Genomic DNA, 22,711 nt, shown 5'->3' with positions numbered 1-22,711 from the left:
AGTAATAATATTGAATACAGTAAAAAAAGGAATAATAGTTAAAACAATACCGATGCAATATTCTGTTTTTAAATAAAACTTAAGTTAATAGAATATTAGAAGAAATAAAATATTTATATAGAACAATTGCAAATAAATACATAGTTGTACACATTACATAATTCTACCTGACGAAGCTCAGATTTTGATGTTACGCGCTTCGTCAAAATAATTTTACTAAAGTAATTCTAATTAGGATTAAATAATTCTATTTGACAAAGGATTCTATTCGAAAATGTAAGTTTTGTAATGGCTGTGAAGAAAATAGTGAAAAATTTACTTATAAAGTAAAAAATGAGACAGAAAAGGTAATAGATATTCCAATTTAAAAACGTATTTGTACTTGAAAAATTTTGCAATATATAGAACGAGAAAATTTCTTCCATACTACCCAAGAGTATGAAGTCAAAAATATAAATACAATATTTTTAGATTTAGATTAAATTTTGTAATTCAAAGATGATCTACTGTGTTCCAGTCTCAAGTCACAGTGGACTATTTTTTCTAGTTTCGAACTATAACTCTTTATAAAAATTTTTAAGAATGCCCTACTTTTGCCCATTCAAGTACATTCATATATATTGTAGACAGTGTATAAATGAAATAAACACTGTCATATGAGTATATTTATATTAGGGTGGAGAAAAATTTCAAATATATTTAAGAAATGTGAAATTTCGATTTTTTCTTCCTGCAATTCTATGTCTGTAACTAGTAAACTTGAGTTTTCGCACTTTTTTCGACACTACGAAGTCTACAAAATAGGCATTTTTACTTTCATTTTTATTTAGTTTTCATTTAGACATTTGATATTTTACATTAGGGAATGATTTTCATCTATGTCGAATAAAAGGTAAGTTCAAGAACTTTAAATTCACCGTGAAAAAAATAATAATGTTTATTTTAGCTCGCATAATGAAGCCAAATATGACGATCTTAGTGATCTTTTTGGTTTTCCATGTAGTTATAAATTCGGTTATGGACATTGAAGAATGAATTTTATTTCTGCCAAATTAAGGTTTAACATGCTGTTCAAATTTAATTTTTAATTAATGAAAGTTAGTCTTTATGTATAACGAAAGTAGATATTTTGGGTACTGAATAAAAGTTTTGATCAATAGTATTTCTTTTTAGCATGCCTTTCTTTCACCATGAATGTAACTATTTTCTAATGCTCAAAATTGAGTTTATATGAAACATTTTATTGCGCTTAAGAACGGCCATTTTTGAACAATTTACTGGAGGTTAATAGCTTAACAAAACTTTTTACTGCAGTTTGTTTAAAGTTTTGAACAGACATTTCATTCGCCACCAGTTAAAAACCACTCCCTAATGTAAAAATTAAATTCTTAGAAAAATTGAATAATTATAATATAACGCGAATTTCCTCAAAACTTAATAAGATGCTAAATTGAACCATGTTCATATTTAATTTGCACCATAAAACAATGCTAACCAAGGTTAGAAGGATTTAATTTGCACGTCTTTGGTTTAGTGTAGCATTCTTTGAAGGTTACAGAAAATTTTTGCAATATTCAGTTCACTTTCTGAAAATGTACAAAAATGGCCGTTTGTTTATTCTTTGTGAAAAAGTAGTGTATTATGAAAAATCCGTGTAATATCTGTCACCAAAATCTTTCAAAACGCTTTAAAATACTTTCGAAATTTCATGCGGACAACAAATTGAATTATTGATTCACTCAAATGCACATATATATATATATTATATTGTTATAATGATCAGCAAAGTTCTAATTAAATAGTGCATAGCTACTTTAATATTGAGGTAAGAGTTTAGACTTTGTGATAATGTATTTAATGCATAATATAAGAAAAATGAAGTGAACAAGAAAATACTATTTAAAATGTTACGTTTTTAAACCATATTGCACATTTTTTCTCTATATGTAAGACTTGACATGTCCTTTTTTACATATTTTTTATTTTAATTGTTATCCTCAATATACCCTAGGGCTATTTAGATCTCTCTTTTGAAATAACAGATTTTCTTTTTGTTATTAGATATAACATTTGTTTTCTTTTCCCCTTCAAAATCAGATAAAAATTAGATTACATTTATTACTTATAGATAAGAATAAGGTACTTCCTTAATTATAAACTATTTTAAATTTCTTTTAACTTGAGTCCATATTTTTATTTAAATTTATAAATTACAGCAAATTAAGTTAGTTTATCCGAGAGAAATAATACTTTAGTACGAGGACATTATATAAAGAAAATATGGAAGAAACAAAATATATTCTACGTTCATATTTTTATAAGAAAAATGTAAACAAAATATTTGATCTTGTTTAAAATTGAATTACTATTTTGATTTACTTTGTACTATTTTAAATATATTTGTATAATATATAGATTAGTTAAATACAAAATATGTCTGTATTAGATTCAAAATTTGTTCTCTTCTCATTTATGTTAACTTTTACTTACTGTAATGACTATATTTATATTAGGTAAGTATTTGGTAGAATATATTAAATGCATTAGCCCATACTATACGTTTTCAGTACTTATCTTTTCCCTAACAGTATCGAACTTACAATTCGAGAAAACATGAGCTGTGCATGATAAATCTGATCATATATTTCTATAATTAATTTATTTAAATAGTTGGAAAAAGAACAACATTTTGATTAATATTTACAATGTTGACTTACTGATTGCACCTTCATTTGAAAGACTCATTGAACTCAATAATATATAATTATTAACTATTATCTTTATTAGGTTCAGAAATACGTATAAAGAAAGCTATAGAAAGTCAATTTCAAATTTATCTTACCATCTGCAGAATTTATATTTTTAATGAAAAAATGCCTAAAACTAATTATATTTTTATCTATGCTGTTTTTCGTAGTTTCTTTTCTTCCTCAATTGTAAAGAAAGTGTAATGCATTTTTTTTTTGTAAATCAACCAAATTTCCATAATTAATTAGCATCTGTAAATTTAGAAGATTCAAAAAATAATAAAGTAACCATTTACAAATAAACAATTCATCAACTTAATCTATATATTTTAAAGATTGATGAAACAGATTAGCAAAACCGAAAAAAACAAATATCGCATATTTGCAATTAAAATTACAATTATAGCTGTAAATTTTTATATGAAATATGTATATAATGTTAAATTTGATGTAATATTTGGCACTTTAAATATAAATATCAATATATTCTAAGGAAAAATAAAAGTACAAATTCTGTTAAACTAAGTGTACAAGTTTAAAAGTAAATTATTTCTGTATACAATATTTCATTGATATAATTCGTATCTCTCATAGAAATCTCCTTTATATATTCATTTATCGAAATATTATTCATTAATAGAATGTATTTTAATGGCATAAGGTAATTGTGAAAATAAAGTCTATTAAAGCTTCTGAATGATTTTGTAATGACATGGAATACCAAATTAAATTTAAAACTGAGATGAATTAACATTGAGACAGATTCGGTGCCATTTTACACCAACTTTAGTGAGAATTAAAGTAACTTAAACCCATCTCTTTAAACAATTAAGTAATACGGCCAATAACAAATATTGAACACCAAAAACAAAATAGGAAAACCCACTCTGCAGACTTGATCAATGCGCTTGGCTGATATTTTGTGCGTCCCAGCGTATGCTTTGACTCTAACATTCTTTCCGACATTCGGCTCATCATCTTCAGATTCCTGCAGTTTTATTGCCTAAAAAATAAACATTTAAATGATCAGAGTGTAAAATTACCAACTATTTTTCTAATAGAAACTGTAAGCAAGATTTAAATTTATAAGTTTTGCTTTTTAGAAGTTTTTAGTGGTTAAGGTACTGAGGTTTCATGGTGAAGGACCGGGGTTCTTTCTTGGAGGTGTCTTGAAGTCCGCTTAGCTTCGGATTGATGGATGTTAGCAAATCAGGGAAATAAGGAATGTCTGCCTGCAATACTGATTCGATTGGCACCATTATGCTGTTGGTATCAAAACTGTAGAGCATTTTATCTCTGTGATCCTCCAACACCTACAGCTGGCCATTGCGAAGGTACTTTACTTATTTTAGGATGTGTTACTTTAAAGGAATATAAGTTATAAGAGGAAAATATTGAAATGATATCAAGATAACTAACTTTAATGACTAAATATCTTAAGGCCAATGGTTTTGAAGTCATATTTTTACATTAAAATTAAGAAAGATAATATTATTTAATTTTATTAACAAATAATACTTAATTTTTTACTTGAAACATAAAAGTCAATATTAAGGGCTTAGTTTTAATAAAGGTCCTTAAATAAATGCTACTTAGCCTTTGCTTTTAAATAGTATTCTTTGATTATTTAAATTTAAGACTAATCAAATAATATTTTTATTTTTGCACTTTTTTTATTTTATTTACATTTGTTTTTAGTAGATAGAGTTGATTTCCATTTTGCTATAAGAGCGGTTATTTTTGATTTCAATACTCCATATGCATGTTGAAAATGTTTTTCATATTTTAAAAGGAGATCCTTGCTTTATCTGATTACAATCGTTTTTTGATCACTAAAAGCAAATTTTTATTGCCATTTTATCACAATCAAAACTTCGGCTACTTTCTGAGTTAATCAAATTAACTTAAGTTTCTTTTTCCTTTTTCAAATAAAGTTTTTTAAAATAATGATTTTCAAAAACACAAATTATTTCTCTTTGTCATACATAAGACAGAAGACGTAAACGTGCACCACTCTCCTAATAAACTTTTTTCCTTTCCTAAAATTTCCCCAAGTTTTCCATTTGAAGTGAGGAGATGTTTTCTATATTTTTTCTTTCTTAGTCCATTTGGAAAACGTGTTTTTTCTAAATTTCATATTTTAATTTTTTATTAAAAAAATAACACTTATGTGATTAGTACTTGAAGCAACAAATCAAATGATACAAATTCAGAACTATATTTTCTATAGTTGGAAATATTAAATTCAAATTTATAGCTAATTTTTCCATTAGCTTTACTAAAAGCACTACTATAATGCGTTAAAATTGTTTATGATCGAGAAAAACTTTTATTTTTTTATAGTTAAAATTATGTTTTACAATAAAGATTTTTATAAATATAAATCTTATTATGTATATTGTCAGTAAAGATTCATTATTCCATTTAAAATAACATACACAGTTTGCAAGTTCATTAACTAAGCTACACAAGATTAACTAAGAAAATATAAACTATACGACTATAGCATAACAAAGATAATTTTTAATATCAGGGAAGATATGTTTTTACGCAGAAATAAATTAGAAAATATTAATTTGTAAAAGATTAAAAATTTTAAAATGTATATATTAATTTTAATGAATATCTTTATTTGTAATGTTAACATAAGGATTCTAAGATATTTCCGAAACTCAATCTGAAGTGAAACAAAATCCGAAATACTGACATAATTTATTCGTAGATTATTACTCACACTCTTTGATTATTATTCTTTTACAATAATTTATAAGCCTTGACTTACACTGCGAATATAATTTACCATATTTTTGAACAAAGTCAAGTTGGAAGAAAGGATCAGTAAATTAATGATTTAGTATTGTTTAGCTCGCTTTTCTTCTTTCGGAGAATCTGAAATCTGAGCAATGTACATTTGTAGATGAGAGAGCAGCCATTTTTGTCTTATAAATTTTGCAACTGCATAAATCATCGAAAATTTCGCTCATTATTATTTCACAACAAAGCTATTATACATAAAAGCAACCTTTAATAAACGAAAAGTAATTAGTTTATTTATATATTTATAGTAGAGAAAATCAGTCCGCGGAAGAAAGAAAAAAAAGAATTTTGAATAAACTTAAAATCTAACGAAATTATTTAAAAAAATTGAAATCAATTTAAAATTCAGCTAATATTAATTAAATCTCACCTAAACTAAATTATCTCAATTTGAAATTATACACTATTTTTACGACAATTTCTGCTGTTAAATTTTGATTCTCTTTTTCGATACAATAGCAATGAGTTAAAATTTTGAAAAAAGCTTTAACAAAAATAATTGAAGCTAATGCATTAATCATGTAATTTAATCTGGCAATATTCATTAAACTATATTTGTATTTTAGAATGTATTTTTTTCAGCATTTATGTTACTAATTTCGTATATCTCTTTTTTACAAATGCAAAGCGAAATAAATGTCGTCTCTTTTTAAGAAGCAAGACATAATATTTTGTTTGACTGAATAGAGTATTGTCAGCGATATTTTTTCACTAACTATTTGTTAGAAATCATAAATATTCATTCTTGGAGAAAAATCTCTCTTTCTATACTAGCCTATTCAGCTACAATGTGTTGTGCAAAGCGAGCTACAATTTTTACCATTGTTAAATATAAAGAATGACGATGAAAAATTTGTCTACAAAGGACAAAATTGAAACATTACTTCTATAGTAGACATTTAAACACTGTAAAATAATGGATGCATCTCTATAGAAAATACTCTTTTATATTTTCTTTAAAGAAGAATGAAAATGTTTTTTATTTTTACATTTTACATCAACACATCATTTCTGGGATATTAAGAATTCCCTCAAAAACAAAAATTAAAATAAATTCTTTCTTATAAATGATAACAAAATAAAACACAAGTGTGGAACCGAAAAACAAATATTAACACTTCTTAAATTATATCAGATGAAAAAGAAGCAGAAATTTCTGTTTATTTAGAATGTGCTTCAAAAACGTTTTTATTTATCTTTTTAAAACTATATGTACTCTTTATTACTATTAAAGTTCCCGTTTACGTTTTATAAAGGTCTTTTATATATGGCAAGTACACTGCAAAAAAGTCCGGATCAAATTACGGAATAAAGTACCGACACTTTGAGTGCACCATCCATAAAATTCTCTTTACCGTCAAATAAATTTTTACCTTAAAATATTACTGCATAGTTTTTTCACCTATATTTAGTTGTTTAGAGTGATTCAGAAATTTCACGGTAATTATTACTGTGAAAATTACAGTATATAAGATATTTGTTCTTTATATGTTCCGGTAAGAATAAATTTTATAGTAAAAAGAGTTCCGGCACCGGTTATCCGGAATTAACAAAGAACAATAACAAAGTTTTCATTATTCATAAAAATTTCTTTCAAAATTTTTATTACTTCTTTCAGAAAATTTGACATCTATTTCTTTTTAATTAGTGCATACTTTCTTTCCTATCGAATTATGAAATAGTTCACTCTTAATTAATATATTTAAAAGAAAATTTTTAATTCATCTAAAAGTTTTATTTACCGATTAAATTAAATAATTTACTTATTAGAAAAAATTTTTTTGTTCCCTTAATAAATCATGGAATTCATAATTTCTTGTATATAATTAAGTTTCTTGTGCAATGTGGATATTTTATGTTTAATTAAACGAGAACATAAGTCAAATAATTTCATGAAAAAATATAGAATATTGTTTTTATTCACGAATCATTTTGATGGCATCTTTTCAAAAATGACTTACAGCAATATAAATAATATCCTCGGTCATTAATCCGAAGAAATATCTTTAATGACTGACATCTTTAACTTTTTCCAACCTTTCGATATTTCAATATCATGACATTTTTACAGATTTTAAGTAATGTTTTTTCTTGTATTAATTTGCATTTAAATTGAAATATGCTTCCAGTGTTCTTTTCTACTTAAATCACTAAAGGAGCTTAAATCACTAAAGCTTTAAGAAAAAAGAGCAATATATTGTTTCATTTTAAGCATTATACGACCCTAATCAACGGCTGAAATTAGTTTATAATAAGTACTTAATGGCAAAAAATAAATAGTATTCGCATACAATTATTTTAAAGGAAAATTATGATGTAAATGTGTTTAAAAACAAATTACTTATGTTCTTCAAAGCGTATATGAGGACTTTTACGTTATGCGAAATATTTTTGCATTCAAACTTTATGATAGAATTTACGGTATTAGGAGGAATAAACTTTTATTGCAATAAGAGACAAATTCTTTTAAGAAATGGCGTGGTAAGACAGATATGAATCAAAAATCTAATTTTGATACTTTTATTCTTGGAGAGGAAAATATTATTTTAATTTCCTTTTTTTTTACTTTCTTATTATTTTATTGCTATTATTTGCACAGTCAAGAACATTATGACATATTTTTTAAACATAATTACAAAAAATTAGGGTAGTTTTTATTTCTTTCATCAACACTTTTTCTGTATTTCATTTTAGTTTCTCTTTTTTTCTTCAAATAATCAGTTTTAAATTGTAATAATTCTTAAAGTAGCTTCCATTATGTTTTAATTTTAAAACATTGTATGTGCACATTTACAATGAGAAAAAAAGTATTGTCATAACTACCAGAACATGGTAAAAACGACATTGTTTCTGATTCTATGGGAATATCAAGACGCTGACTAATTTTGAAAATAATTTAATTTGGTAACATTTTTGGCTTTAGAAAAATAAACAACGAAATATGGTTTTAAAACATGCAATAAGTTTTGGTAAATGTAATAAAATTTGATCTTTATTATCATGATACCTTAGAACATGCAATAAAAAACCATTTATTCGGTTAGATTTGCTTTTCAGAATTGTTTTTTTTACTAAATGCATAGTAAACTAATATTTTGAAAGAACTAATATTTTGAAAACCCAGATATCGCTGTAAACCATTACCATATGAATGGAAAAATTTCCAAACGAATGGTTTAAATACCGCATATTTTAATTTTGTTAACCAAAATTATGTTTTTTTTTTCCTTTTTTACTTACCATATGTCCATACAGAACGGAAATGTTATTAAAATCTGTTCTCCGTGTGGTATTTAAACATGATAGATATTTCGGTTTTTGCTAAGAAAATTCAAGTTTTTAAATGTAAGTCCCACAATATCGTTTTATTTTTCCATTCAAATTTATTGGAATTAATTCAATCCAATTGGTTCCAATCACTTGAGTTCTTTCAGCCGTTTAACACGCAATTGTTTTAAGCTTAAAATTAATTAGTTTTAAAAGTATTTATAACTGAAGTGGCTAAATGTTTTAAATAAATTTTTATTTTTACGTTTTTCGCATATTTCACAGAAACTGAAAATCTTTTATTTTTATTTTTTTAATAATTCCAAATAAAGATTATCAATGATTATCATTTTTAGGCGAAGTAAAAACTAATATTTACCTTTTTACATATTTATGTGAGTTTCACTGTTGTGTAACTCAGATCATATAAGAGTTATTAAATTCACGTATAGAGTTACACCTAGTCTAGCTTCGGTCTGTTTGAAACTTATAATGATGAAAATTCTTCAGCAGATGGTGTTCACCATAAAATTCAATTCAATTTTTTGAAACTTCAAGATAAGATAAGATAGCAAATATATCAAGAAAAAAACTGGTATATTTTTATCTATAAAAATAGAATATATATTTTTTTTTTCAAATAAAAATGCAAACAAAACTAGAAATTACAGTGAGAGGCATTAAATTGATTTTTACGTTATTTTATCTCTTGAAAATTCTTGAAGTATTCTATTCGATTGGATTTTAAAAATTATCTGAATTCGAAATTTTTTTTTTAGTTTCTTTTACAGTAGATAATATTTTTTTATGATTTTATTCTCCGTAAGAAAAAGAATATAAATAAAATATAATATTTTTTCCATTAATTGAATTGAGGAGTTAGAAAATATGCCCTCTACATTATATTTTCTGAAGAGATTGTCTGTTTTATACCACAAAGATTCATTTTTTTTAAATTTGATTTATGCAATCCAAAAATAGCTTCTCAACCTATAAGACACAAGATCTACCATTAAAGGAACAGTTAAATTTTCTTTTCTTTTCTTGCTTAGGTGTGTAATTTAAATTTTAATATTTCATCGCGAAATATAAACTATTATAACCTCAGAGTAATTTTTAGGACAGAAAAAATATTTTCAAAGTCTTCAAATATACGATAAAAACGAGCAAAGTTGATAAAAAGTTTCTTTCTATTTCCGTTTTTGGATATAAATCGCAAAAAAATTCACTTTAGGTTAATCTTTGTAAATTATTTTTAATGTTTAACTAAAGCTGAGTAAAAAAAAATATAAAAAATAGCTCATAATAGCTTCCATATTTAATGTTCTCTTAAAGGAAGTTTTGTTTTGACGTATAGTTCAATTTTCGTGCTCACCCTTTCCTCCTTGACATTGAGCTTCAATATTATGGAATTTCTAGAAAAGAATAGGATTCTTACTAAGACCAGGTACCACTTAACTACTTATTAAGGTACTAATTACTAGTATGGTGCTAAGGTACTAAGAACCAGGTACTAATTACTACTTATTTAAGACCAGTAGGTATCATGGAAGTTAAGGCTCCGCTATATCGTAATCAATGGCATGACAGGGTTAAAGTGGTAAAAATTTCACACCGACCGCCTTTACTTCCCGGATAATCCAATACTAATCAATCTGAAGTTGGGTGGGCTTCAAGCTGCCACTAGGAATCGAATTTCAGTGCTTCTCAATGAAAGTTTGCCTAAACCAGTAAGCCATCGCGGTTCGAAATAAGATTATTTTTTGTTTATCGTTATCTATCCCCAAATACTGGAAAAGAAAATGGGTAATCTTGTAATAGTTGTTTTGGAAATGTTATTCATTTTTTCCAATTATTTTGACTAATGAATTGCTGTCGTCACATTTTCCCCCAGAACTTAGAAATACATTAAATCTGTTTAGAGCAAAATACATTGAAAATACCGTACGATCCGTACTTAAGTGGAACTCTTAAATGATGATGAACTGTTTGTTAATAATTAAATTGTAAATTTTCTTCCTGAATCTTAACTTATAAAATTTGAACGTTATACTAAAGAAACGTGTTGTTTTGAGTTATTATATATTTCGAAATATTAGAAATAGCAATTTTATTCGAAATTTATCCCTCAAATGAATAAAATTATTTCAATTCTACGAAGTTTTAGTAAAGTTTTCGCTCGCTTTTTTTTATTTAAAGTATTGTTTGCGCAAAATCCAATTAATCAATATATANTTTCAAAAACTCCAAGTTAAATTAAAATGCATATATATATTATTAAAATTAAAGAATACAACAAACGCGTTTCCCATCTATCTTTTCATAAAAAAAGGAACAACATGGAAAGTTGATATATATGTATTGTTGAATAAAAAAAATAAATGATTTTTTGGAAGATTACTTTCAGGTATATTAAATAAATAAAATTCACTAAAAGGTGAGCATTATAAATTTATGATACGTAATTAAAAATGACAGTGGATGATTATTTTTGGAATATCAAAGAAAACAGTTGTCAGAAGCAAGTTTACCTCGAAAAGTTACATCAAATAGTAAAAAAAACTATTGGTGATATTAATCTTATCAAATTGTAAAACTTTCTTGAAGAAAACTTTGAAGAAGTAGCACTTTTAAGAAATCCTTTTTACTTTGATAGTGAGCTATAAATTTTAACAATAAAAAATATCTCACAACTTTATTTATAGTGTTTTATGTTTGAAAAATCTTATTTACTTTCAGTTTCAAAGTTTTAGTCTTCACAGATTTCATTTTAATGCTTTACTGCTTTAAGTATTCCTTTTAGTTTTCATTTTATTTTTATGTTGTTTCCATAAAAAATAACTTGACGAATACGAAAGTTCGACTATTAATCAAAGAAAAGTTAAAAAAAGTATACAAATATTTGTCCATATTAAGCTACTTTAAATTTTCTAATTTAATGTTTTAAGATTGTTTATAAGATTTCGTTGTCATCATTTCTAACGCCAGTTTAAATTTATACAAGTTCATGATTTTTATTCATTGCATTTAAAAAAGGATTACAATAGAATTAACAATGGAAAAGATTACAAAAGATAACAATGAATTAAATAGGTAACTTATTTATTTATTTCGAAAATTAATTGAATGGGGCAATTGAAATATTCATTTTCATGAACGATTAGAAACTTTTTCAAAAGTGAAACGGCTTTGTTAATTTAAATGGAAGCTTAAAAACGTTTTCAATGGTTAATACTTTGAACTTTCTTTTATGAAGAAAATTACATACTAATGAAATAAATTAGAGGAGACTTTCTTATAGATAATGTTAATCGTAAGGAGAATGACGATAAGAATACTGATAAGAAATTTTTGAAAAATTTTTTTAAATAATAATTTATTCAACTGATGTTTAACAATATATTCAACCAAAACATTCAACTAAGTACGAAAAAGAGATATTATTCAGGTTATTAACTGTGAGAAATTGTTTATTTACTTTTTTCACCTTAAACCGTCAGGCAACTGAAATGAGTCAACTAGAGTAATTTTATTTCGTGCAACTGGGTACGTACTACAGCCGAGATTAATTAATTAAGCAACAATCCGCGCTTCAGTTAGCAAAATACAACTCAACCACAGTCTATTTTAAATGTCCACTACTCAAAAAGTGTAACAGCTCAATCATTTAAACGATTGCCTTTCATTTCAATATCAAACCTTAATAGCAAAGAAGAGTAAAAGTATCTGTTGAGTACAGTGCCGCAAATGCAATATTTTTGGGGAAAGTGTATCGTATTCGAGTGATGAGATTAGAATACGATTTGGTCATACCATAGTTCAGAAAGCAACCATATTGGAGAATCAAATATAGTAGGATCATTTAGATTGCTAAATGAAGAATATAAAGGGTCATGTAATCCATGGAGTTAATGAATATAATATTCAAAAATATTGTATAGATATGTATCTAAGATTGAATTATTTTAGTATTAAATTCTGTGATTATATAAGACAATTTTATTCACATCATTCATACAAAAGCATATATGGAATTGTAATTTGTGATTGTCTTCCTGATGTGGAATAGCCCTAAAATTATCAAGCCCTAAAATTTACAAGCTAAAATTATCAGTTACTTCTCATTAAATGCAATTATACAATTAATATAGATGTGTATCTAAGATTGAATTATTTTAGTATTAAATGCTATGATTAGATAAGACAATTTTATTCACATTATTCATGCAAAAGCATATATGGAATTGTAATTTGGGATTGTCTTCCTGATGTGGAATAGCCCTAAAATTATCAAGCCCAAACATTTACAAGCTAAAATTATCAGTTACTTCTCATTAAATGCAATTATACAATTAAACGAACTCCGGATCCGAACCGTTGGTAGTCAAATCTACCAACAAAATATTCCAAGTATATTCAGCAGTGTTTTTGGTGGTAGTAGAATACATAGTTTCATACAAAAGATTATACAATAGACTAGTTAGAAATTCTAAAATTATATATATATATATATATATATACAATATATATATATCGCCATGGAATTACTCTACTGATGTTTTTCACTACACGCAACTAAACGCTAGAGTTTGCAAAGTATGAAATTAATATATTTTTTATTCTTTTGTAAAAAGTCTTATTATTTAATAAAAGTTAATTTAAGAAGTTATGATTTATTTTGGTTAGCTTATGATTTGATAATGTGCATTGAATGTTATGTATTATACTTAGAATTTGCTGCAGAATATTATTAAAAAACTGATATATGATCTATAAATATTTCAGCTCAGAAAAATTTATTTTTACACCAATGATTGTCACATTTTTTTCTTTGTCAATACTAAATGAATCTCATTTGAAGGAAATAGAAAGTGCATTTATTTTCAATTTTATTTACTACAAAGCAACTTCAGTCACGACTCTTTCGTATAGCAAACATCACTTTTTGGTTTTCAGTTTTTCCATTGCTTAATGGACCATTCTTTCTATGCTTGGTGTTGAAATTCTTTTAACAAAATGAAAACTCTAGAAATTGCGTTGAGCTTTCTTCCTACTGTATATTTCTTTTAATAGAAAATAAGCTTTCAAAATTCTACGTTTGATATGTTCTTTTTCCAGCATAGTTTTTGATATGTGTCACAGAAATATGAAAAATAAAAAAAATTAACTCAGTTTATTTTTTATTTTCTAACCTCCGTGCGGTAAAATCTAAAACGATAGGACGTAAGAAAAGCATCCTGTTTGTTTTTTGAAAGCTTAAGAAATAAGTTATTTTATTATATTACAAAATGTTAAAAGAGAAAAAACAAACAAAAATAGGTTTATTTTTTTCAATGAATTTATTTCTATTGACGTTTGTTCTCAATTTGCTAGACATTTCTAAAAAATCGAAAGTTTCAGAAGTAAAGTATTTTGTCTTTTAAACAGACATTTCAAGCAGACATTTTCAAAAGATTTTTTTATGCTTTATCATGTATTTATTTGCCTTGTTGAAATATTTCAAAAGTTTAAAATAAAGGAATTGGAATAATTGGCAAAGCGTATTTCTTTCAATAGTTTCATGTTTAAAAAAGATTGCTTCGCTCAATATTTAACAGGCTTTAAGATTTAAATAAAACTCACATTTAATAACTTGATCAAACACAGCACTTGTTTTTAAATCAAGTTCGCAGTTTACGTAAGTAATCGTGAAATACCTTATTGAAGGAACTAGGAGATTTACACAAACATTAATGAAGTAAATGATGGGGTGAAAAGTTTGTACCGTTAATTTTCAAAAGCTGCTTCAACCCAAAATTTCTTTAAGATGGGTACTTGGCGAAGTTTTAATTTAGACTCTTTAATCTCTTTTCTCCTCGATTTTGAGGAAGTCAAACACGTTATAAACTAGGCAAAATGTTAAAATAAATGAATAAAAAAAGACTCACATGCTCAAAGGAGTATGCTTGGAGATGCTCAAAGGAGTATGCATGCGTAAAAAGTAAATTTATTTAGTTGCTTTTCAGTAGCGGCAAGATTATTAAGAATTTACTTTGCCCAAAGGATATTTTGACTTTAAATAAACTAATTTGATAGAATAATAACTGGATCCTATAATTTCTTATTTATCAATAATTTTGAAAAATATCCTTGGAATTTTGTTTTTTATTGTGAAATAAATCCTTTCAAACAATTCTTAACTTCTTCTTGTACTTGGGTATGAGTATATGTGAGTAGTTCTTCTATCGTATTCAAACGATAAAAATTAATGTTCATAAAATTGAAGTTGCATTTTTCAAAAAATAAAGATTAAAGAAATTGCTCAAGTTACTTATGATGAATGAATCAAGTTATTTATGAGTGATATGAAATACACATATGCAAATAATTTAAAACATTTTCATCCGTAATATTTAGTGGAATTTGATTTTCTTTTGTTGATGACCATTGTTTTAACACATACATAATTTTACTAAAATGAACATAATAAAATTTTATTAACAATATCTGAAATTGTTGAAACATTTATATGTATCTTCTTTAAATGAACTATTCAAAAATATTTTGCTTGAAAATTTTTTAAAAGCATTTTAAATATAAAGAAAAAAGTGCTAATTTGATAATATTTTTAATAATGATTTTAAAAATTACCATTGATAGAAAAGTATGTAGTAATATCTTTAATAGGAAATGATATTGTTATTAAAGTTAAAGGCCTAAGGATAATAACTTTAATAGGAAAATGTTAAAAACTCAGTGATGGTCCACTTTCAGGCATAAGGTTTGCTCCTTGTATGATTATTGTATTAGTTTTTGTAAAATCTTGATTTCAAAAACTCCAAGTTAAATTAAAATGCATATATATATTATTAAAATTAAAGAATACAACAAACGCGTTTCCCATCTATCTTTTCATAAAAAAAGGAACAACATGGAAAGTTGGTGAGTTGAACCTTCTCAAAAAGGTTACGTAATTTTATTATGCGCTTTCAGAAATGCTTCTTTGTTGTGAAGCGAAATCAGTCAGGATAGAAAAATATTTACATCTTCCCCGATCCTTACACAAATAATAAGTATTAGTCAAAAGAATTCATTAAATAGAATTTGTTAGCGACTTTACCCGGAAAAAAATTCCTGTAAATATTTACAAAGAATTTTAAAAGAAAATAGGAAACTTTTATTAAAAATTCTCTTATTAAATTCCATTTCAACGAGAGAAAAAAACACGTGACTTCAATCGCTTACATTTTCGAGTGGATTGTTATGTTCTTACATAATTTAACAAAGGAAACCAAATGCGTTGTGAATTCCCAGTTTATATGATTTTTTTTCTCTTTTCATATGCAGTAATGAATGGAATTTCAGAATAACCTAATTCACTCGAAAGTGAAAGATCTTTCCAACACAGAATTGCACACATTTTTTAATTTTAGCAAAAAATTTCCAATTGAAATATATTACTTAAAAAACTTTTTTATTTAAAGGCGATGAGCAACCTATATTTTTATAAAAAAGAAAAGAAAAAAAACAAATACAGTGACAAAAAATATCTTACCCATGGAGAATTTAATTCTTGTTTCTGTTTCAATTTTTATTTCGTTTCCGCGTTATCATATGAAAATTGAAGTAACGCTATTTAATGTATGATTTACAAGGACTTTTTTTATTTCAATTTTTCTTATTTCGGTCTCAGAACGAATTATGTTTTCCCAAGCTGCGTCCTAGAAAGCAGGGCTTAATGTGTAACATTTTAGTTGAGTATATTACTCATAACATTGTAAAACGCAAATTTGACTGCTGTGCATCGGTGAGAATAATTTAAGGCAGCAACGCCGGTCCAGTTAATGTTTCAGTACTGTTGTCATTTGTTTGCCGTTGCCATTCGGTACCACTGCCTTTGTTTTAAGAAACACATAATTTTGCTAAATTGAATATAATAAAATTTTATTAGCAAATGTATGAAATTGTTAAAATAAATTTATGTCTTTATTAAAATGAACAGTTGTTAAAATGAAGCTTTATTTCATGGCTAAAAATTGAAACTTCTTAAATTAAGTACTTTTTTTAAATTAAAATGAATATAATAAAAATTGTGTTTTTTTTCTAGTATCTTTAGACAAGAAATAACGCAAATAAATTTAAAATATGCTTTTTCCATTAAATACAACACTAAACATAAGGTTCTGCTTTGGAAAATCGTGAAAGGAAATTTAATATCACAGTTGGGAACGTATCCAATATTGATTGACATACAGAAATACAACATACATTAAGAAAACGTGTGTTTCTTTTTCATCACTATTTCTCAGAAGAAAGAGAAGCTGAGATTTATTCTACCCTTTTTCTGGTTTTAGTCATCCATCTTAGTTATTTTTTATGTAGGTAAAGAGTGTATCGAAAAAATCAAATTAAACCTTGACGTAAAAGAGAATTCCCAATTAATTTTTTTTGCTTTATTAGTAGAAATCATGTATACAAAAACATACTAGAAGCAATTTATTCACTTACGTATTTGCAGTGTTTTTTAACCAGAAGGAAGTATGTACTTATTTATTATTAGATTACCATTAATTTTATTCGATTAAAGACGAAGGCAAGTAATTCTCAGCAAAAGATTAATAGAGTAATTTGCTATTATTTATGTATACTGATATCATAATGGCTGAGAAGAAAATATATATCTACATACTTAATTAAAATACATATTATTTTTATTTTTATGTATTGATAAACTATCAATATATGTTTAAGATAATAACTTACTTGCATCGAGTAGATTAAATAATATAGTCCTATAAACTACTCAAATATATTTTATTTGAAAAATACATAAAAGCGTTTTAAACATAAAAAATAATAATTTGATAATATTTCTAACATTAATTTTAAAAATTACTTTCGAAAAAAAGTACCTAGCAATATTTTTAGAATGAAGTAAACAAGGACATTAAAGTTGCATGCCTATAAATAATAACTTTAAGAGAAAAACGTTAGAAACTCAATGATAGTCAGTTTTCCATCATAAATTTTGCTCCTTTTAATATTATTGTATAAATTTTTGTAAAACTTTGAATTCCAAAACTCTAGTTTTTATTAAAAATGGATCTATATTTATATAATTTAAAAATACAACAAGCGCGTTTCACTTTAAAAAAAGGAAAAAAAAGGAACAGCATTGAAAAGGGGGGTTTGAAACTTCTCTAAAACATTACGTAAATTCATAATGGTCTTAAAAATGTTTCTCTGGTGCAACCCCATGAGCGAAATTAGTCAGGACCGAAAAATATTTGCATCACCCCCCTTTACACAAATAATAAGTATTAAAATAATTCACTAAATAGAACTTGTTACGGTCATTATCCAGAAAAAAATTCTAGTAAATATCTGCAAAGAAATTTAAAAGGATATAGGGAACTTTTATTTAAAATTCTCTTATTAAATTCCATTTCAACGAGAGAGAAAAAAATTTGAACTCAATCATTCACAGTTTCTAGTAGATTGTTATATTCGTACATAAATCAGCAAAAGAAACAAAATATATTGCGAATTCTCTACTTTTTATGTTTTTTCTCTATTTTCATGCGCAGTGATGAATGGAATTAAAAGAAAACCTTATTCACTCGGAAATCTTTCCAATACAGAGTTATATAAATTTTTTGTGCTTTTAGCAAATAATTTCCAATTGAAATCTAGTGCTTAAAAAACTATTTTATTTAAGGGAGGTGCACAGTCTAAACTTTTATCAGAAAAAAAAAACAAATATACACAGAGACCAAAAAATATCACCCATGGAGAGTTAAATTCTCGTTTTCAATTTTCATTTTGTTTTGCATTATCAGCATATGAACTTAGAAATAACGTTATTCAATATATGATTTGCAGGGATTTTTTTAATTTTTAAGAATTCCGTTTCAGATGGAATTATGTTTTTTTAAACTGCGTCCTAGAAAGCAGGGTTTAATGTGTAACATTTTAGTTGAATAAATGACTCACAAAATCGGAAAAGGCATCTTTAAAAATGAATACGGCAAATCTGATTGCTGTGCATCAGTAAAAATACTTTAAGGCCGTTGTCACCGGTATACGACATTTTGGTCCCACTGTTTTAGTCCAGTTGCTGTTTCAATACCGTTGCCATTTCAGCCCTGTCCCGAATCAGTTCCATAACTGATTTATTCTTACCATTAAATTAATACCATTTTCACATTTTTATCACGGTGGTTTTTCAATGGCCTTAAAAAAACTTTTTTAGTTTACTAAATTAATTATTTATTATTTTTAATATGATAAAACAAGAGATTATAAATGATTATTAACTATTTATAAACTAAAGTTTGGGAAGGAGAAAATTGAGTTTTATTTTTAACTCCTTTATTCCCATTCTCTCAATGACTTAACTGCGGAAGGGGTATGGGACTCCCTCCCTCACTATAATATGAAGTCCAAATGCAAATTTCCATTATTCAAATAATTTTATTATTAATTATGGAATAATGAGTAATGATTTTTAAGCTCGGAAAGAAAATAAATAAAAAAATAAGGATTTCTTCAATAAATACCTTCACCAAGTGCAATTTTGTAACTCTTTTCAAATAATTCCCATGTTTGAAGAACGAAAGTTTTTGAAAAGAGGCTAAATGCTAGGGGCCAAATATTAATGAAATAAAAATTATAAAAATAAGCATCATTTCAAGTACATTTGATTTTTCATCTGAATGAGAAAAACCGAAATAGCGAGAAAAGGAATGATGTTAAAGTCAATGAAACAGCCACGAGACCGTAATGACAGGACCAAAACATCCTGCTTCGCGCGTCAGATCAGAGCTCGTGTCCCAACGAAAATGGTAAAATACTTAACAATCGAGATATGGTGAATAGTGAGCAAGATTTCCTTTTTAGCGGAACAGAATTCCATTATATTTTTGTATAATTTCCCCCCTTTACTGCTTGATATATTAGTTAATTTAAAAAAATGAAAAGCTGTAATACAGGCTATGATACAGCATTTAAAACTATTTTAAACGTTTTCACGACATTTATGATGGGTGACCGATGCTTAAATATTCGATTTGTATAATGGTAATCATAAATTTCGTATTATAATATATTGATATAAATTATTTATTTTTCAAAACTACAATAGACAGTTAAGGAAAATAAAATTTTATTAAAATTGAATTCAGTCTAAACCATAAATATTCATTATAATTTCTAATTTAATTAAAATAATTTGGTTAAACGCCATTTTTACCAATCCTTGCATTCACGAATAAATTTTGACGAACTTTTTATATGAATGCTTTTTTGGCAGCTTTCGGCTTCAGCCTTTAAAATATAAAGAAATCTATATGAAAAGATGTTTCCGTAACAGGTGGTATCGGTTTTCTTTCAGTGTGCTTCTGCTTCATAGCACCGCATTTATTAGATGTTGATGGTATAAGCGACTACTTAGTTCATCGATTTGATTTTTATGTCTAATTATATGAATGGGCAATTTCTGTCTTTCAAACCTCATGATAATTAGTTTTGGATGTAGAAGTAAAAGAGGCAGAAGCTTTAACAATTTATTCGTAAAAATTGTTGAGAGAGAGCTCACCTATTATTGTTATAAATATTGTATCTTTCAAATTAAATTATTACTAAGATTTTTCTATAGACAATTGTAAGGTTCTAATTGAAATCTGTTATACATAAGCAATATTGTTATACATATTATGTAACAAATTGTGGAACACTATCAAAATAAATGACATTAAACAATAATGACAATTTTGCACTTTTCAATGGAGAAAAAAATCCCGGTAAAATTATTGCTGATGAAATTTCATGGTGATGAAATTTCTGGTAATAAAAAAACAACAACATAATTCTGGCCTATGGAGCCAAAATATTCGGTATTTGAAACATTTATTGGGGGAAGAGTTTATCAATGAAATTCTGGTTTACAAAATTATGATTCTTATTGCCACATATTTAGTAAGAAAAATAAAACAGCAAAGTAAATTTAGCCGAATATATGGGTTTTATGCCATGCTTTGAGATATCATGTTTAAATGATCTAATTTTACCACATTTACCAAATTTCGTCACACGTTATGAAACCATATTTTATTGTTAATTTCACTGAGATTATAACGAAAGCGCTTCGGTAAAAATATTGGGAGGGCTTGATGTTCCCATAAATCCAGAATTACGGAAAATATTACCATATTCTGGTAGTTTCGCCATACTTTTTCTTCTCAATGCGTTATTTAAAAATAGTTTGAATGTATCAAAATCTTATTCCCAGATTTTGATATTATGCTTATGAGTTATTGCTAATTATTTGCTGTTAATTTATTTCTTAATATTAATTGTTTCTAAATACAATATGATTAGTATCATAGTCCCAATTTATTTCATTTAAAGATTCTGAAATTTACTATAAAATACATTTAGTTAAAATTCATGTATTAAAGCTAAGATTCAATGTTTATTATTTCGAAATGCTTGTTATGTAAATAGATCTTAATACGGGAAAATAAGCATACAGTTTTGGGTGTAATTTATTAAACAGTATTAATGTTGAAAAAACGAGATTAATGTAAATCATACAAACCTTCTTAGTTCCATTGCATTCTTCCTTATCTTCATACTACAATAAAAAGTAACATGATTCATTCATGTATATAAAACTGTTTTTTTTAGTGAAAATTATATCGTTAAATTGTAATTTAAGAGAGGATAAAATTGATAGAAATTCTAATGGCTAATTTTCTCAATACTTCCTTACACTTACATAGATTCAGAAAAAAACGAATAAATAGAAAAAAAAGAAAAAAAGAAAAAATGAAAAAAAACTTTTTATATTGTTTTTAGGTTCCACAAACCTTTGCACTAACGTGCATGACTAAACAGCTTACTTTTTGTTAAATGCATTTATCTAAGTTTTGTTTTGTCGGTTTTTCTTTATTACGTGAACAGAGCGCAAAACCGAAAATTTAACATCTTAATAACTTTTATAATAACTTATTGTATAATGATCAGGTAAATTCTTTTTCAGTCGGATCTGTTAAGCGTATTTAGAAACAAATGTAAAGATTTAAAAGACTCACTTTGAAATCGCCAATCATTTTGTGCAGATATATTTTAAGGCTTAAAATTGAAATATTAAGACTTCATCTGAATAAACATCTTTCGAAGGATTTAGTCCTAACACTTCATAGTTTTTAACCATTTCCTTTTAAGGTTGTTATTTATAGGTATGCAACTTTAAGGTCAGTTTCATTTTATATAAAAATTTTACTTGGCAGATCTGGATTCCACCAATTGTCGTTCGTAAAATGAATGTTAAAAAAAATACTATTCAAACTATTATTTTATAAATTTACTATTATTTTTTTGTTTACTTTTAAAATGCTTTTGTGTATATTTCAAACAAGATGTATTTGAATATTTTATAGAACTACATAATTTAATTTATTCTAATATGGCGTATGTGTCAATTAAAAAATAAAATCTGATCAATTCCTTGAATATTTAAGATTGAATCTTAGTAAATAAAATGTTGACTTTTAGATAAAAGGTTATTCAGGTATTTTGTTGTTTTTTACTTTGTACATTATAAAGTCCTTTAAAGTTTTTTATTTTAAAGTTATTTCATTAAAATGCGAAATTAAAAAAAGTAAATTAAAAAAATACCCTAAGCGCTTGTAAGTAACTTGAATTTCAATGCAATTAATACATAATTTTACTAGTTATAAATCCTTAACTCTCTGTGTATTAAATTAAAAAATCAAAATCAATTAACATAACCTTGTATATAATTATATAATTTTCCCTAATCATAATAAAAAGTTACCAATTTTATATATTTACAATTATTTTTAACAGATTTGTTCTGTAAGAGACTAATACTTTTT

General features: G+C 25.8%; 1 protein-coding gene across 1 annotated transcript in view; it reads right to left on the bottom strand.

The window, feature by feature from the left end:
• Positions 1-2,043: 2,043 nt before the first annotated feature.
• Positions 2,044-22,711, bottom strand: part of LOC107456705 (glycine receptor subunit alphaZ1-like) — a 149,813-nt gene continuing 129,145 nt past the window's right edge. Inside the window, exons 8-9 of the mRNA XM_016074642.4 lie at positions 21,409-21,444; positions 2,044-3,750 (exon numbers count right to left, since the gene is read on the bottom strand). Coding sequence (XP_015930128.1) covers positions 3,568-3,750; positions 21,409-21,444 — 219 coding nt within the window. The 3' untranslated portion in view covers positions 2,044-3,567. The remainder of the gene's footprint in view (positions 3,751-21,408; positions 21,445-22,711) is intronic.

The sequence above is a fragment of the Parasteatoda tepidariorum genome, chromosome X1 (genome assembly GCF_043381705.1).
Source record: "Parasteatoda tepidariorum isolate YZ-2023 chromosome X1, CAS_Ptep_4.0, whole genome shotgun sequence".
Lineage (NCBI taxonomy): Eukaryota > Metazoa > Arthropoda > Arachnida > Araneae > Theridiidae > Parasteatoda > Parasteatoda tepidariorum.
This window is presented reverse-complemented; position numbering and strand designations above follow the sequence as displayed.